We start from the raw sequence: 18040 nt of genomic DNA on the forward strand, positions 1-18040 counted from the left end.
CTCGTATAGCTTTGAGGGTTGGATGAGGGCGAAGATGTGGATCCTGAAATCATTTAGGTAGCATATCAGCCCCCGTTCTTAGCCCTAACCAACAATGAGTCACAGGCGACGTTCCAGGCAAGAGGCCAGAGGTCTGCATATGGGTCCTATAATATAAATTAGGCAGTCCCAGAGAGCTAAAATAGCTACCAACCTGCGCCGAAGCGACAAACTCCTGCTGATTGGTTCAGAGTTAGCGAAACTCAGAAAACGATTTGTTGCATCGCCAGAATAACCCTAAATCATTTGCCAGTACAATGTGTTGAAACATTGAAGCTTTGAAAGGTGAAAAAAACCACCAAAATGGGACATCAAGGTCTCGTAAAAAAAAGTATGAATATAAATAAGGCCATCGCTTCCATGGTTTTCAGTGTTGAGCATTGCATTCTACTCCAAAAACCAAGAAGATCAATGTCCAGGAGCAATTAGGGCTTATTCAGTCATATACGGCAGCACCTTAGAGTTACACCCTTTCTTCCCATGTCTCTCCATCAAACAATCGATCTCGACAGAGATCTCCCACGTATTCCAACTAAGAACATCAATTTTCATCCAACAACGGGCATTTCTTGCTTAATCGTTGGAGCTGGAGTTGGAGGCTTGACAACGGCTCTCGAATGTCGACGCAAAGGACATAGTGTGCGGGTCGTTGAGAGATCCCCAACCCCTAACAGCGCAGGTAAATTTCTTTTTCATCACTTGTAAGTATTTCAAGTCAGAAGCTCGCTCACAGTCCGGGTAATATAGGAGATTTCTTCTCCATCGGTCAAAACATCGTCGCCCATCTCTACAACTACTGGCCCGATCTCGCCGCCGAATGTGAGTGCATCAACTATTCTGGAGTGATAGCATATCACAAAATTACAGGAGAGCGCATCTCTGGCCCTGAGCCCGTGCCAATTGGCAAACCAACCATGACACTGAATGACGGATCGGAAAAGATCATCCCATTTAGCAGACACCATCGCCCCAAGTTTGTGGCTGCACTTCTAGCCCAGGTCAAGGGCCTGGGCATCGAGGTTACTTTTGGAGCCAAGGTTACGGACTACCTCGAGGATGCCGATAAGCAGAAGGCAGGAATCGTCCTCGAGAGCGGCGAGAGGATTGAGGCAGATGTTGTTATTGCAGCCGATGGCATCGGGACAAAGAGCCACAAACTCGTTAATGGTGGCGATGATAGGGCTTATTCTAGCGGAATATCTATTTTCAGAACCTCATTTCCAGTCGAATTGGCACTGTCGGATCCCGAAGTTCGAGATCGGTGGCCACTGCTGGATGGTAATGTACCCTGTCTCGAGATTTGGGGAGGGTGCGTACTACTCCGACTCCTGTCTTCTGATCTTTTCAATCCGCAAAAGCGCTGACATTTCTCAGTGACAACATGTCCTTCTTTGTACAAAGATACTCGGACATCATGTGCTGGTTGATGACTCACAAGGTTATACCTTCTCCACATACTTCCCCGCGATTAAACTAGCACTAATAGATCTAGTAGAGCGATGGTAAAGGCATGGAATCCTGGAACCAAACAGTCGATGTTTCGGAAGTCCTCAAAATCACCGCAAAGATACCTGGATTCCCGGAAGTTGCCGAACGCCTGATCAAGACCACACCGAACAACGGCATCATTGACTGGGAGATCATGTGGCGAGATCCCAGGGAGAATTGGATTTCACCGTGTGGAAGAGTCGTTCAGGTAGGCGATAGTGCGCACACATTTCTACCTTCGTCTGGGAGCGGTGCTACACAAGCCATGGAGGACGCCATCTCACTCGCGACTTGCCTTGAAATCGGTGGAAAGCGCAACGTTACAATAGCAACAAAGATTCACAATAAACTTCGGTATGTATGGAACTCGTTAACCCCCTTTATACTTTGTGTATATCACTGACAATTAAAACAGATTTGAACGGGTTTCATGCGTCCAGCTAAGCGGCTTCATGAACCACCAAAAACAGAGCAACCCAGTGTATAGTGCAGAAAACGACGATAAAGAGTCTTTCAAAATCAACCTCGGCGACTGGATTGTTATGTACGACTCTGAAAAGTATACATACGCACACTACGGTGAAGTGCTCCATCATCTCCATTCTGGGATGCCTTTAAAAGCTAAAAACATTCCACGGGGATATACGTACAAGCCATGGACGATCAAGGGGCTGTTAGACATGGTTGAGAGGGGTGAGAAGATACACTTTGACGGAGATTGGTCTTGATCAGTGCGATATACAGTTGGAAAGAAATGTTATTCCAGGATTTGATTTCTTGTGGTAACCTTTCTTTGTTCGATCAAGGATGCACGGACGATCCTGACCCGACGCTGTTTCTAATATCCAGCTGGGTGTTGCCTTCAAAGTACCAAGCCAGTTCAAGTACACAGATAATGAATTCAATAAAGGTAGCAAGTAGAGTATTAATTGAGATTGCCTAGGCATACTACTCCTAAATCAAATAACCCATGTCTCGAAAAGAAGTAAAAACAAAGGAAAAATGAAGAAAAGGACCGTAGCCGTGAAACTCCTCCATGCGTACAGGACATAACCCATTGGCAGTGCATCGTCCATACCGTCCGTGTCCACCCTTGTCCTGTTTGCTGATAGTCTCGAAATTGAATGCCCCTTGCCATCCGGAACCTTAAGAAGCTAAGAAACACCGCCATGGTCAACGCCCCATCAACGCCATCGTAATTATCAGAAAGGTATCATTGCCTCGTAACGATCTTGATCCGTCCATAGTTATGTCTACCCACGTAAAGTTCAGTCTAGGTGGGAGCAAAAGAGCACAAGACAAGACTAGTTGAAGAAATCAGCAGGAAGAGATGAAAGACCAGCGATTGTGCCAATGCTGCCAACAGCGGCGCCAATGGCAGCAACAGCTGCATACTTCATGAAGGTGTAAGCTTGGTTTTGCTTGACACGCTTACGACGATGCTCCTCGTTGTCTGTATGAGCAACTTCTTTGATTGGCTGAGTATCGGGGATCTGTGACTGCGTGAGCTCGAGCTCCTGCATGTCAGGGCGTGGCTGTGCATCCGTAATGCTGTCTTGAGAACTGCTAGTCTCTTGAGAATCCTCCTTCAGATCAGCCCCAAAGTCGTTTGCCTTGCGTTTGAGCTTGTTAGAAGAGGAAGGATGGCTCTGAGTATTAGCTTCAACAATATCCGTAACTGAAACCCGAGTCGTTGGCGTGTGTACAGGCTTCTCGACCTTCTTGACGCCCTCTGGTTCTTCATTGCCTGAGTAAAGAGGCTTCATGTAGAAACCAGGCGAGCATTGAATCGAGACATCGTTTGCCATGTGGCGCAAATACCCTCCTGATGAACGATGAGGACCAAAAGGGAACGATTCATTAGCGTTGTTAGAAACAAAGCTGTTGGTCAAAGCACTAGCCTCATTGAAAGTCGAGTTGGAAGGACCCTGGTTGCGGCTAGCCCAAGCCTGAATTGCCACATTTGCTGGTGGAAAGTGGCTGTAAGGCTGAAGTGCGGGAGCAAGAGAGGGGGTTACTGCTGGAGCTGGGATTTCCATCGGCTTTGCCATCGCCTTGTCTGATGGACTAGGAACGCGTGGGAGAAGATAATCTGGCCATGTAAAACCTTGTTGAGCTGATTGTGTGCTAGTACAAGACTGCATCTGAGGAACCATACCTGGGGCCGGAGTCTGGCTTGTCAAATTTGGCTGGTTTGGTACCTGCGAAGTGGCCTGGTTCTCACCACAAGCAGAAGATTCGACTTCGTTGACCTTGAAGCTTCCCGTTCGTCGAGCCATTTCGCCTTCAAAGACAGAGAAAGCAGGTGCTTGAGCGTCACAAAGCTCTGTGTCCTCGCCCCAATCACTACCTTCATAATGATCATCCTCGCTGTCCTCTGAATCATCATCGAACATTCCCTTTTGTTCTTCACCTGTAGAATCCTCGGATTCGCTACCACCCTCTTCCTCTTCGAATTCAGATTGGTTTTCGTCTTCTGACTGCTCGGGAGAAGCTGCACAGAAAACAGGCGGGCTAGATGGAGGAACAACCGCTTCACTGGTTGTGAAAATGGTCTGATGGGCGCTAGCAGCAACAGTTGCATCGTTAAGTGGCTTTGTGGGCAACTGGGAGACCTTGATTTCAGGTGAAGTGATGGGTGAAGTCAAATCGAAGGGACGGCTCATATCGTTACCATATTCCATGTCGGAAGAATCTGACCATGGTGAGGTCTTTTGCGGAGCTGAGACTGCCTTGTAATCAGTGACTTCGACTACATCATCTTCTTCATCAGGAACGGAGAAAGTATTCGTAGTTGGCTTCGTAGTAGCTGGGACGATACGCTTTTCGTGCCACTGGCAATCGAGACGAACAGCGATCGGTCGGAAGGTTTCTGTATAATCGTTAGTCTACTGAGCAGGAACAAAACGACGAGTAAGGATGTCTGTCACTTACGAGCCCCACGAGAGATTTCACTGCCAAAGGTCAACACATCACCGCTCGTGACAGTAGTGTTCTGTTTTGGTGTAATCTTGACGTCGTTGAGTTGTGTGCCATGTAGAGAGCCGTGATCACGGACGTAAACGGTCTAAGACAAACAATCAGTAATGATATTTTATCAGGACAGACGTGAAGTGGAGGCAAGCTCACTTTATCCTCCATCTTGACACCGATCACGGCATGCTCACGAGACATCACACGAGAATCAAACCAGCCATTATCGTGACTAGGGACGAGGTTCTTGGTCTCTGATTTCGACGCTCGGCCGACAGGCACGGTATCGTTGCTTGATAAGAAAGTGAGAGATCGAAAGGGGAGAGTATCGGGCGAGTAAACCGGGGTGAGGGTGACGACCACTCCAATAACGTTAGCCATGACTGTTCGGGGCTCACGAAGCAGGGAGTTGGATGACAGAAGGAAAGAAAACACACCTTGTTCACAAGCCATGATATTTATGACGGGCTGAGATAGCACTTGGAAGAATAAATAGGAGGGGAAAAGCAGCAACTTGTTACTAATGGTTTAGATAGGATAGACGACGGGCTGTCTCTTCCCAAAGTTGCATATACTCCTCTGTTACCCCACCTGACTTTTGGTAGAATATTCAGACGATTTGCACCGAAAACTCGAAAGTCAGTCAATAATTATGTTGTCGAATGCCCTCCCGTCTTGGATGGATAGACAGAAGAAGTCAAGTTGTCGAGCATGAGCTGTTCGGAGAGTATAAGATAGAGGGGTTATCCAGCTAGGTAGAGACCCGTCAGATTGGGGGTGGAAAGAGGGGGGGTAATTGGCCCTGTTTGCTGGCAACTGGGCCTAGGATATAGCCAATAGAGTTGTGCTGCAGGTGGCAGCTCTAGGCTGAAAGACTCGATCGTGGGGCGGGGTTTGTGACCTGACGTGTAAGTCGGTCTTGTCGGGGAGGGATGTAGCGAAATGAAGTTGACAATAGAGGTATCCACGTTTCAACAAAGAAGGAGTAAGAAGCGAACAAGAAATCGAAGAGACAGGGAAAGAAAGAGATGGTAGATGTACGTAGTAGGAGTAGGACAGTAGATAAGAGGGAGAGTTGCCCAGGTGGTGGTGGTCTCAGCTCCCGATAAGAGCCGACTCCGACCGGCTCAGACGCAGTACATACGCTTACATTGTATTATGTACTATGTAAGTATGTAGCATGTAGTACAGATATCTACTCTTGTATTATGGAGGTATGAAAGAGCAAATACTGGAAAGTACCGGCGGTATCAGGTTCCGTACCTTCCCAGCAACACAAGAGCCATTCACGATGACGCCAACACTACCCAACATGCTGGAAGGACCCTCAGGACTTAGGAAGGCATACTGCGTAGTATACAACATAAAGCTACCGGCTGTTGTCATAGTTAAAATACAAGTATGTATACTTCATACTTCATACTTGATAATACTTAATATTCAATAGTTAGTTAGTTACCGTTACGAGTATTTACAAAGTAACCATTGACTTGAAACTACGGCCTCAATTCCCAGGCAGATGGGTCGTCATCTGACGCGATAAGGACCCACTTTCCTATCAGCGATAAAGCTCTCCGGCGGGTCACGCGCCCACGCTTCCGCCCAACCGCGTTAAGTGCTTATGCTTATTCTTGTTTAGCGTGACCGTGTTCAATATCCTGGCACACAAACTAGTTATAAAACGGACAATCAATTCAATTTTGCGTATGGTACAAAAAAAAGGGCAGGGTTCTTCAACTATATTTACCGATCGATGCAATCCCTCAACTCAGACTCGATCAGTCAGTCAGTCAGTCAATCAGTCTACTGGAGACGATACCACCATATCCCCACGCTGAACAATAATGAAGATCGATACCAACCGGCGCGGAAAAAATGAACCGTGGTCGACAGCACAAGCATCCATAAAAATGACACGAAGAACCAAGAAACTGGAAGGGAAAAGAAAATAAAAGAGTCATGGTGGTCGGTGACTCTCCGAGACATAGTACACATGCAAGAAGGATTCAACAATTAAAAAAAACACATAAAAAACATGGCCAACGGCAGATATGGTGATAAACTCCCCGAAGATTGCAAAACCGGATAGATCAAATCGATGATGAGACTGTAGGATGACCGAAGATATACAGTCAAGAAGAACAAAAGTCTAAAGGTGAGGAGATGGGAGAGAGAAAAAAAGGGTCCCAGCGTCTGTGCAAAACTTTTGTCTTTTGAACCACCACTTTACATTCCTGGTGGAGGTCCGCCGAAACCAGCACCCATAGTCTGTAGACGGGCGGCCAGTTGAGGGTATTTCTCTTGGACTTCGAGCTGTGTACGGGTGGCTTCGGCGTAGGAAATAGCGTTGATCACTTCGCCTTCGGTGCGGGCGAGCTCAGCAGCCCGGGTAAAGTATTTGAGAGCCTCGGCGACCTTGCCTTGCTGCAAAAGAAGCTGAGCCATAGTACCGACGGCAATATCGCATTCGGGGTCGACTACAATAAAATTAGTATCCGCGCAACCCCCTCAACTAAGAGATGACTTACTGATCAAAGCCTTCTGGCACAGACTCTCAGCCTCCTTGAAATCCTGCTTCCACTGGAAAATACCAAGAGCCTTGTTGATCAAAGGCAACACATTGATAGCCGTAGGCTTAGTCTTGCTCTCCATCTCAACAGCCTTGTCGAACTTCTCAATGGCTCCCTGGTAGTCCTGCTGGTCGAGCAGAAGCTCACCGTAGTAGTTGTAAACATCCGGCACGTTCTCGAACTTCTTCACTGATCGCTTGAATGTAGCCATGGCTGATGCAACGGAGCCAAGCTTGTATTGTGTCACACCGAGCTGGATGTGAGAGTAGATGAATGATGGGTCGAGGTCAATTGACTTTTGGTAATCCTTGGCGGCTTCGGCAAATTCGCCGAGGATAAAGTGAAGTTGTGCGCGGTGATAGTAGATATCAGGGTCGTCTTTGTTGTGCGCAATAGCGGCCTCAAAGTCATCCACGGCACCGTCCTTGTTTCCTGCAATGTATTAGCATAGAGCATAAAATCCACACAAAGAATGAACTTGCCGAGCTCGAGGTGCAAGCTAGCGCGCTTGATATAACTCTGGGTCAATGATGGTTGGATCTCGATGCTCTTGTTGAGGTCCTCCAAAGCGCTCTGGGCATCACCCCGCAAGTAGGTGAAGGTGGCACGCTGATTCAATGCATCGCCTTCGAATTCACCGAGCTCACCCAACTCCAGCGCTTTCTCGAACGCCTGGGCAGCCTCATCGTATCCTTCACCCGTCTTCTGCTCCATCGCTAGATAACCCTTGCGCAATTGTCCCTTGCCGGTTTCCTCATCAAGATCCTCAGAATCAAGACCAGCGGGGATCGTCTTGGGGCGAAAGCTCTGGAGGTAGTTGCCGACAAAAGTGGCACCAGGTAGTCTCTTTCCCTTTGCTTCCATAATCACTTTGGCCTTCTTCTCTGCAACCTTCTTCAAAAGTCTTTCCAACGATTCGCGGCTCTGACGGTTGGTGAATTGATCAATAATGCAGCTAGCGGTGAAATCAAGAAGTGCGTTGTCATATTGCTCCAGGTGCTCGTAGGCGATAGCTCGACGGTTGAGGGCTTTGAGGTATTCGCTGTCCATAACAAGAGCTGCGCTGGTATCTTCGACCACTTTCTCCCATTCAGACAAGACATTCCAGCAAGCGGCACGGTTCGAGTAGAAGACGGGGTCGGGTTTGCACAAAATGGCTTTTCCGTACAATTCAATGGCGCGGTTGTAATCCTTCGATCCGTACGCCTTGTTTCCGGCGGCTTTGAGTTTGGCGGCGTATGCTTTTCGTGTCTGGATAAGTCAGCGAGCCATTCTTCGCTTACGCATTCGAATACAAAGTACCTCTTCCGACAATGAGTCCACTGTGCTCTCATCCACCTCTGGCAATTCATCGACATCTTCAACCTTGGCTGTCTTGACTTCTAGACTGTTGTTAATACTGAAATAGCAATGGTTTCACAAGTACGACAACTCACCCTCGGCAGCAACCTTAGCTTCCTGTGCCTTCTTCTCCTCCTCAGCCTTCTTCTTTTCCTTCCGTCTTTGACTCTTGCTCTTCTTCGGCTGTGCGGGTTCTTGGGGTTTGCTGCTGGAGCTTGTCGACAGATAATATACAGTTCCACCAGTCACGACCACGGCAATACCGGCGACTGTATAAACGACAGCTTTATTTTCGGACACCCAGTTGGAGATGCGGTCCCATACTGATGATGATGTGGTTGGTGAGAGGGATGCACTGTCTATCACGACATTTTGTGTAGGTGCCATTTTCGACGAGAAGTTTTTGGCAATTCAGCAGTGTAAAAGGGAGGTGGAAAAGAAAGAATAAAATAGTACAATTAAAAATTCCTTATGAAATTATAAAAGAAAAAGAATGCGCCAATAGCAGCCGAAGTAATGGCAATTGGGGATGAGGAAGAGAGGTAGGTATGAAGCGAGCTCCCGGAGAAGAAAAGTTGTTATGCGATCAGGAAATCCGGATTGTTGGCTGACTAACCGGCGTCGCTGGACGACGAATGCGGGCTTGTTATTGGCTGCTGATAGGGTCCTCGGAAATGATGTTGATCCTTGGGCTCTCTCCAGTATTCACTACTCTCTACAACACTTTTAAAAACTCGGTTCAATGCTTCACAAACGGTTATTGTATTTGACTCAGGTATCATGAATTATTTACTCTAGGTTTGACATCAAATGTGGTGGCATAATCACGGGGCTCGATATATGAGACACGAGCGGAGTGATGCATGCATGCATTCAGGGTTGCAATAGATACAGATCAGGCTCCTCGATGACTTTTGAAAGCAATGGGGACGGCATTGGGTATTGATACTAATGATGGAAATAAACAGAGAAATTCGCCCAAACACCCCTAGGTGAAGTATGAAATGCGAGCGCTCCAAAAAAGATGTATATCATACAAGCCGTTCCGTCAAAAACTCCACCATGTCGCTCAATATGCTCTCGGAATAGGTATGTGTCAAACCGGAATACTCCTTCCATTGTATGTTGTGATTGCTCCAGCCCAGAGATTCGAGACAGTCAACCATCTGTCGGCCGAGGGTGAGATGGACTGTCTTGTCTTCGGAACCGTGGGCGAGGAATAGGGGTATGCCGTTCAACGAGCTCTGATCGGTGGCATCGTCGTTCTGTGAAGAAGCTGGCATATTGAGTGTCACGCGTAACAGGGCAGTGCCTTTCTCAAGCGGTGTCGATTCTTCTCCGTCCTCATCGTCCTGCTGGGTTGCATCCATAACCTCCTCAGCAAAAGGCATCCATCCACTCAACCCAATCCATCCTCCCAGCAAATCGCCATCCCACAGCAACGCCGAAATCAGTGAAGCTGCAGACCCCTGGCTGAACCCTCCAATGATGACACTGCCAGCATCACCATTCAAAATCTCGATTTCTGCCTTGATCAATTCATGGATATATCGCGCAGTGTCACGAAGACCTGGAATCGGTAGCTCAGAACGCCACTTCCGCGTTTCTTCGTCAAGGCTGTTGCGGGAGTTGTGATCATTGTCATCCGTGGCATCAGGCAACACCAATGGCCAGTGTGTGTCGAACCACTGGTTAATGACACTCTCTGTAAACGTCGCTGCACGTAGCATGGACGCGGTCGGAAAGACAAACTTTGCATGTGGAAATGCCGTATGTAAAGTAGATGTAGATTGCGCAGTAAGGTATTGACGATGGTACTGAGGCTGACGATCGGTGTTGGCATGGCCAGACCGATGAAACGGCCTGAAGAGCATCGCTGGGCCGAAGTCGGTGGCATTCGAGCCTCGGTCGTGCAGAAGGATGAATGTCTGCTTATGCGGCGACGATTGGGGGTTGATAACTAGTGGTCGAGGCCATCTAGGGGTTCGTCGTGTGGGCATGATCGTATGTTGTGGATCTGATAGTCTATCATTGATTTGATGTGAGCACGATGTTGGTGGATATGAGTTATAAGGACAGATGAGGAAGATTGAAAGGCGGCGACAAGCCTGAGAGCAAGAAAATAACAAAACAATAACTGTTTGCTGTTCCTCCAGTCACCTTTTTAATGGCGCCATGCGTATTAAGTACAACACTGATGACGGAAACCTCCAGAGACCATAAAGAAAGAGGCAATATCAAGAATAAAAAGATAGAAAGCAAACAACAGTTTATTCAAAGAGAAAGCGGGATGGTGATTACCTGATAAAAGTGACTCAAAGCAATACAAATGCCGGCAGAATCAAAATCAATTGATTAATAGAGGGGCAACTCCATACAATTCAATGTCTACACTAGACTGTTCAGGACCACAACAACTCTCTTGCTTGGGATACAACTCTTCTAAGAGATATGGGCTGGCGCCATCTTGTTGATGTGACTGATAAAAGAATTAAAAGAATTGTGACAAATGGATTCGATATCAGTCATATAGTTAATGGTGCAGCCCTGGCCAAATGCTGCGGTGGAAGGGTTCAATTTAGACATCGATAAGTTCTAGGCCCTTTGTCAAATGATTTATGCATATCGATCGCTACAGTACCGTTCGTTTGCTTCAGGTGCCAAGGGTGTCCTCGTATAACCGAGACGTCAGCCAAAGCGCAAATATTTCCAGTACGTTCCATTCCACCTGGAAACTATTCGCGATTGTTCTCTTCATCCTATCTTCCTTTTTGCTGGTCCTTTGGTGGCCTAATCTATCTTTCCTTGACTTTGCACGTACTTCGCATAGGATCCTTCTGCATGCCGAGTTGATTCTTTACAATTACCAGCCCAGCCGTTAGCGTTCTCTTTGTTGGATGCGTGTACAGTGCAACCGTGCCACAAATCTACTGATGGATCGGGAGATTGGGATATCAACGCAGTGGGCTGCAAGCCACCCAAACTTCTCCGCGAGGCTGAGTCCTTTGTCATCGACGATGCCTCGATGGATCCCAGCAGGCACACCATTGGCCAGAATTTTATCTCCTCACGTGTCACAGTCACTGTGTACATCGCCGTCGTGCATGTATGTCACTATGCATAGTCCGAAATCCGTCCAGAGGGCATCGATCAAAAAGTTGCTGGTATTCTCGATCAAGTGGCACAGCGTCGTCGCTTGTTCGCCCGGGTAAAGCACGCAATCTCGGCTACTATTCCTATGTAGTGCCTAGGTGATCTGACAGGGATCTTTGACGAAGCGTATGTATAGCCCCTGGTCGCACTCGAAATAAGCACATACTACGTACTCTTGACCGGTGAGTCCGACGACAAGGAGACAAGAAAATCAGGCGCGAGGAATCAAGGCAACAATTTACGAACGTCACCTGACCAGATGTATTGGTTGCACCTTCCAAGGCTGTCTCTCACATGACCAACTCAATCTGTACACCAATATGGCCTCGCTAAAGGTTGCAAATGAATTGGACAACGTCGATGTACGAACACAAGGCGACAGGCTTCCATTAGCCGCGACGACACGATCCATCAGCCTCTCATATTACCGGCAGTATTCCGTGAGTTTTAAATGAGTGCTACACGAACAATACCTTTGTTTTCAGGTCGGGGACGCGATGAAGATGCAAATCGCGTGAATGCTCGCCTTTCACCCAAACACCGTGCTTATATTTCTAAACCCGAGAAATAAGGCCGAGTTTCGTTTCGGACTTTCTTTGACCGGCGGTCAGTAGGGGATTCAGTTCAGGACATTACTTTCTAGAATGAAAACAAAATAATCGCGACTTCCTCTTCTCGTTCCTTCACTATACGTTTTCTTCCTTTGATGTCAGATCCTCATCGTCGATAAGGAACATCATCCGTGTTATCAAGACAGGGGCAGTTCATAGAAATACTGGAGGCATTTGCAGATGAGCAACATTCCTATTTTCCAAGCCCACTGAGCACTTTCAGAGGTGTATATTGACGTATGTGGCCTATGCAGCCCCTTTTTTCGCCATAGCATATCGATACCGAGAGTTATGCAACAAATCATGAAACGATAACCTCTGGCACTTTTAAAAACGGGAACTGAGGACTCAAGGAACGATACATGGTGTGTTATCTATGGTTGTCAGACAGCCCTACGCATCAGAAACCCCCCTACCTTCAACCGCTTTAACGCCAACAACCGCATGCAAATGCAATTTGCAAGTCTCGCCCTCCTCCTTCTTACTCCTTTGATTAATGTTTATCCATGAAGATGTCTTTACAGCCTTTGAACGGATCAAAGAGATATACTACCCTCTAACAATCCTCGTCTGGAAAGAAGGAGACTCAGAAGATGAGAGGTTCAATCTGGGGGTGGGGACATGAGCCCTAGCCCTGAAACCCTCAATTCTGTAATCTACATGTTCCTTCCCAAGAGTGCCATGTCCGGCCCAGGAAATGAATCATCTAAGATGGTTTGCCACTAAAAACGCTCCTAATATTCGTCCATTGTTCGACACATATCTAAGGTCCCATCGAGGTCATCAGGATTGATGGACGTTAGGGTTAATGTATTTTTGAGTACCATGAAGTGACAACACGGCCAGTCTCCTTGGTATCTGATTCCTAGACATGGGTTTCTTACGAGTAGTCCGAGCAAATATACGTAATACAAGTTTCGTCTCAGAAGCAAGTGATGCTGCTTATGGCGAAGAATTAGGGGTCAACGAATCAACCGGAGGACCACTTAGTGCCTGAGGTGCCGATGGCTGAGGCCCACCAACCAAGCTATGTGGGCTGACCACGGGCCTTAATGGTCCCTATTTAATTTATTTTTGCTGGTATAAAATCATAAACACGGTTAACAACGTCTTTTTGTTCGTTTCTGAATACTCCGTGCCTATACATATGTGTATGTATATATGATATTTCTTTTATAGGATAGGAGAACGTATCCGAATGGGGCTAAGAACCACAAACCGGCACGTTTTCGTCTCAACCCCCCCAGCACAATGGATCTCCAAGCTTTCGTGGATCCGAACCTCCCAGAAGCCGACTTGATCGTTCTCCAGCATCTACACCACGACATTGCTAGCTACGAAGACGCCAATGCAAGCTCTTCGTCCGATAAAGAAGCTCAAAATGGTTCAGCAACAAGAAGAAAAACACACGCAACAGCGGCGGCGGATGACAACAGCAATGAGGAAGCTCTCATCACCCAGCTCGACGCCCTCAACGACCCTTCTAATTCCTCCTTCGAACCCACCGTCTTCGTGACCTTTGACACAAGCTATCTCCGCACAAAGCTGCATCCTTACATATACAATAACATCCTCGTGCCCTACATCGCCTTTGCACGCAGAATCGTCCGCGTCGACACCGACGTTGTGATGTTGACGCACTTACTGCTCTACTTTTCGACCTCCGTGCCCTCCGCGATCTTGCTCTATCGACATTTCACATATATCCATGGCGTGTTGCATTGGGTAATGCAAAGTTACTACGTCGGAACGTACACGCTCATGATGCATCAACACATCCACATGGGTGGCATTCTCACAAAATCTAACCCCTTCATCCACGCATTCGATGTCGTGTTTCCATATATCACAAACCCGTTGATGGGCCACACCTGGAACTCGTACTACTACCATCATATCAAACACCACCACGTCGAGGGCAACGGACCCGACGATTTGTCCTCTACAATCCGGTATCAGCGCGACTCAATCCCTGATTTTGCGCATTACGTTCTACGGTTCATGTTCCTTGTCTGGATTGAATTGCCGCTCTACTTTTTCCGACATGGGAAGTACTTGCTGGGCTTGAAGGCGCTCTTTTGGGAGGTTGGCACGTACATCTCGATTGCAGCCTTATATCGATATGTTGATGCGCGTGCGACTGTATTTGTCTTCTTGTTGCCGCTCTGCATGCTTAGGATTGGTCTTATGGTGGGAAATTGGGGCCAGCATGCACTCGTCGATGAAGAGGATCCCACGTCTGATTTGAGGAGTAGTATTACCCTCATCGATGTCGCTGTACGTCCCCTCCCTTTTCCCCCTCTTTCTCCCCCTTATTTTTCCAGCCCACTAACAAGCGAATTGATAGTCAAACCGCTTCTGCTTCAATGACGGCTACCACACATCGCACCACCTCAACCCCCGACGTCACTGGCGCGACCACCCAGCCGCCTTCATGCGCGCAAAGAACAAATACATCAACGAGCGAGCCCTCGTCTTCAAAAACATAGATTATATCATGATGACCGTCAAACTCATGCAGAAGGACTACATGTATCTGGCGAAATGCTTGGTTCCGATAGGGAAGAAACAGATCCGAATGTCACTAGAAGAAAAGGCGGAGATGTTGAGGAGCAAAACGAGAAAGTTTTCGGAGGAGGAAATTAAGGTTAAATATGGACTGTAGATATATATATACACTATATATGCTATGTGTATAGCATACCTTGGAAGTAAAGGTATCGAGGGTAATGATAATTAGGGCATAGAATTCGGTATTAGAAAGAAGGCATCAATGCATCTCGTTGCAAATATTATTATACATCTATACCCAACATCAACGCGTAACCGGCCACATGAGAAGAGCAACTATGACTAAAGAGTATTGCTTGGTATAAATGGTTCATGTACCCCTTTTCTTTTGTGTCAATCAACTCTCCTTGCCCAACCTTCCCAACGCATCTATCAAAAAGTCGGATGCGTTCATGAGCTCTGTACTTCCGTAAACGACTCTCTTCCTGTGAGTTCCTGCGGATGTGGTTATACTAGTACCAGCGGCAGCAGCGCCGCCTGGACCACCGCCAGCACCAGTAGTACCGGGTTGACCGCTCGTTCGAGCAACCCAGTCCTGCAGATTGCCATACTCCTCCATACTACCACCGCCAACGGTAAAGACGATGGCTTCGTTGAAGGCCTGACGACGCTGTCCAAAGCTAGCGGCGATTCCGGGTGTGGAAGCTGAGCCAGCGCCGGCCTGCTGTTGGCCGCGAGCAGCAGATGATGTAGGCATGGCACCTCGTGCATTCGCGCTACGAGGATCGAAGTAGAGATAATTCTCAGTCTTGGCAATTGCTGAGCTTGAAGCTGATTGAGGATCCATAATCGATTCCGTGATCTTGGTGAGCGTGAGGTCCTTGTTGACCGGCAAAAAATTCTTGACGCCAGAAATGAGAGAGTCAAAGTTGGCGCCGAGGGCACCGGATGTGATGCGGTCAGTCAGTCGGTTAGAAAGAGACGAGAAGCCCTTGAAGAGATCGGATGATTGTTGTTGGGGAGCTCCCGTCGAGCTCGTCATCATGGTCATTCGAGTAATTTCTCGTACACGCTTAACATATGCAATAGAGGATGTATCCTCGTTTCCTGCTTTTTGCAGTGCTTCCTCAAAGTTCGTCATTTCCCCCCTTGTCAATTCCATTTCTGTCGTCAGGAACCAGATGATAAACAACCGGAGCTTATCGGACGGATCGGTACCCTTGCTAGAATCATTTATCAATTCTAATATTTGGGCCTTGCTTTGCTTGCCGATGTTCTCCTCGAGTTGGAAAAAGTTGTCGAGTTGTCGGTCTTTGATTCCTTGTAGTAACGCCGTAGCAATGTTCATGTGCATATCAAGGGTAGCTTTGCGCTCTCGTAGTTCTGGAAGCAGAGTAATAGCCGCTTTGAGATGATGTGCAGAAGCACTGGTATCATTCTGAAGGTCTTCAATTGACGATGCTCCTGTTTTTTTTGTAATGTCGTTGGCATCTTCTTTATATCTCGTCAACTCGGCGTCAATATCTTCCGCCACTTGGGGAAAAGGCACGTTGGCATTGCGTTTCCAGAAGAAGTCCGTCGCGTTGAGGTCATATGCCTTTTTGGTCTTTCCTTTTGAAGGGTCCGATTCGTCCACTAGAGTTTCCACCGTGATTCGATTTAGGTGCATCTTGAGCACGTCTTGCACCAGAGACTGATATGTCCATCCATGTGACAGCATCGGCACGAGGTCAACATTTCGATCCACAATAATCATTACCGGTCGCGACGATGGCACGGCAACCCCCGGCCGCTTATTGCCCGAAAACAGATTATCCTTCGAATTGAGTATATGATCGCGCAGTTTGCGATCCAACTTGGTGGCTATCAGCTCAGCGGCGCCGCCTTTTGGGCATCGAATGATTGGTATGGAGCCCATAGTGACACTGACATCAAAGAGCCCACTGACAATTTGATCCACGATGTTGTCAAGATCTTCATCGCTGGTTTGAGCACTGTTGATCTTCCAATATGAGTCGTTGCCCAATCCTAGGCTGAACAGATCTGGCTCTGCGACGATGAAATTCAAGTACTGATCAAAAACTTGAGCTATATGTTCTGCTGTGCCCGACGTTGCGATCTGTGAGGCGAAGTCTTCTAGGAGTTGGCGGGGTACCGAAGAGAGAAAGTTGACGTATGCAGGGGAGTATAGTCCACGAGATAAGTCGGAGGTAATGAGTTGCGCGTTCACTGCAGTTGGCTCGACGAGGTAAACGACTGGAACATCAGGAATTGGATATCGTGCAGAATTTATGTTCCTTCAATGGTGTCAGTATCAATACATAACGGAGATAGAGTCGTTGCATACAAGTGGATTGTGACGCCCCATGCCCGCAAGTCATTCACTCGCAAAACACTGCTAATCACATCTCGGCCTTTGTTATCGAAAACCAGGACTTTCCATATCGGGTCGCCGTCTTCGTTCAAGATGGGGGTGGTTTGTGGAATTACGGCCGAACCTGCGCCGTCAGTCTGGGTATCTCCGGAGGTATGGACTTCATGATTGAGGTTCAGAATCTTTTGAATCGATGCTAACAACAATATCGATTAGTATGGAGACCCAATGCAGAAAAGAGACGATCTAGCATCGAACAGGAGTGCAGCTTACCGATTTGCCGGTCCCGCAGCGACATGGCTAGGGAGGCCATCGCGACAGAACAGGTGTCGACGTCTGTCGCTGACCAATTTCACTAGGAAAAAGAAAAATGGAACTATCTCATAAGAAATAACGTATATGAAAGAAATCGGCCAGGTTGTTTCAGAGACAGACAGCAGGCAGCTCAATATTTTGATACGTCAACAATCTATCGTCCACTTGGCAGCAACTGTAGTGACATATCACAGGCCTCGCAGCTGCAGCCAATCAGACGACAAGCAAACAAAACAAACACCCGCCAGCTTGGCTTCTTGGCAGATCATGTGGCCCACTAAACCTGATCTGGAGACACGACACAACTTCTTCTCCCGCCTCTCTTCTTCTGCTCCTTTCATTTCACTTCACTCAACACTCAGCCCATCTACAACCACCCATCTCACACCTGTAAAGCGATTGATTATGCTGCCATGAAGCAGCTTTTTTCTGGCTCTCTGTATTAGAGCTGCTTTTTCTTTAATCGAGTTTTTCTAAGGCAAGTTAGAGGCGCTACTGTGGAAAACGCGTCACCAGAGAAGCTGTCTGTTTCGAGACAGAAGTGAGCAGGCTCTGTCTGCCCGCTTTGATTTTTACTACTAGAGAAGGGGGAGTCAGAATAGCTGGACACAGAGAGCAGGAGAAAGGAGTTAAGGGAAAGAGATTTTCCTACTGTACATGCTTGT

General features: G+C 47.5%; 6 protein-coding genes across 6 annotated transcripts; 2 read left to right on the forward strand and 4 right to left on the reverse strand.

Annotated features, from left to right (window-relative positions):
• Window positions 1-519: 519 nt before the first annotated feature.
• EYB26_009920 (uncharacterized protein) lies at window positions 520-2255 on the forward strand (the record flags this gene model as incomplete). Its single annotated transcript, XM_054269165.1, has 5 exons — window positions 520-718; window positions 787-1348; window positions 1414-1477; window positions 1535-1881; window positions 1943-2255. The coding sequence occupies 5 exons, from the start codon at window positions 520-522 to the stop codon at window positions 2253-2255; spliced, it is 1485 nt and encodes a 494-aa protein (XP_054125140.1).
• A 576-nt stretch (window positions 2256-2831) lies between these two features.
• On the reverse strand, window positions 2832-4953 carry EYB26_009921 (uncharacterized protein; the record flags this gene model as incomplete). Its single annotated transcript, XM_054269166.1, has 5 exons — window positions 2832-3619; window positions 3686-4399; window positions 4462-4594; window positions 4657-4862; window positions 4938-4953. The coding sequence occupies 5 exons, from the start codon at window positions 4951-4953 to the stop codon at window positions 2832-2834; spliced, it is 1857 nt and encodes a 618-aa protein (XP_054125141.1).
• Window positions 4954-6726: 1773 nt separating this feature from the next.
• Window positions 6727-8798, reverse strand: EYB26_009922 (uncharacterized protein; the record flags this gene model as incomplete). Its single annotated transcript, XM_054269167.1, has 5 exons — window positions 6727-6977; window positions 7029-7502; window positions 7553-8321; window positions 8373-8452; window positions 8507-8798. 5 exons carry the CDS (start codon window positions 8796-8798, stop codon window positions 6727-6729), a joined length of 1866 nt encoding a protein of 621 aa, XP_054125142.1.
• A 644-nt stretch (window positions 8799-9442) lies between these two features.
• On the reverse strand, window positions 9443-10411 carry EYB26_009923 (uncharacterized protein; the record flags this gene model as incomplete). Its single annotated transcript, XM_054269168.1, has 1 exon — window positions 9443-10411. One exon carries the CDS (start codon window positions 10409-10411, stop codon window positions 9443-9445), a length of 969 nt encoding a protein of 322 aa, XP_054125143.1.
• Window positions 10412-13426: 3015 nt separating this feature from the next.
• On the forward strand, window positions 13427-14840 carry EYB26_009924 (uncharacterized protein; the record flags this gene model as incomplete). The annotated part of the gene is made up of 2 exons (XM_054269169.1): window positions 13427-14452; window positions 14523-14840. 2 exons carry the CDS (start codon window positions 13427-13429, stop codon window positions 14838-14840), a joined length of 1344 nt encoding a protein of 447 aa, XP_054125144.1.
• A 243-nt stretch (window positions 14841-15083) lies between these two features.
• Window positions 15084-17373, reverse strand: EYB26_009925 (uncharacterized protein; the record flags this gene model as incomplete). Its single annotated transcript, XM_054269170.1, has 3 exons — window positions 15084-16983; window positions 17034-17256; window positions 17334-17373. The coding sequence occupies 3 exons, from the start codon at window positions 17371-17373 to the stop codon at window positions 15084-15086; spliced, it is 2163 nt and encodes a 720-aa protein (XP_054125145.1).
• Between the last annotated feature and the right edge of the window lie 667 nt (window positions 17374-18040).

This window comes from Talaromyces marneffei, chromosome 8 (assembly GCF_009556855.1).
Source record: "Talaromyces marneffei chromosome 8, complete sequence".
In the NCBI taxonomy this organism is placed as follows: Eukaryota; Fungi; Ascomycota; class Eurotiomycetes; order Eurotiales; family Trichocomaceae; genus Talaromyces; species Talaromyces marneffei.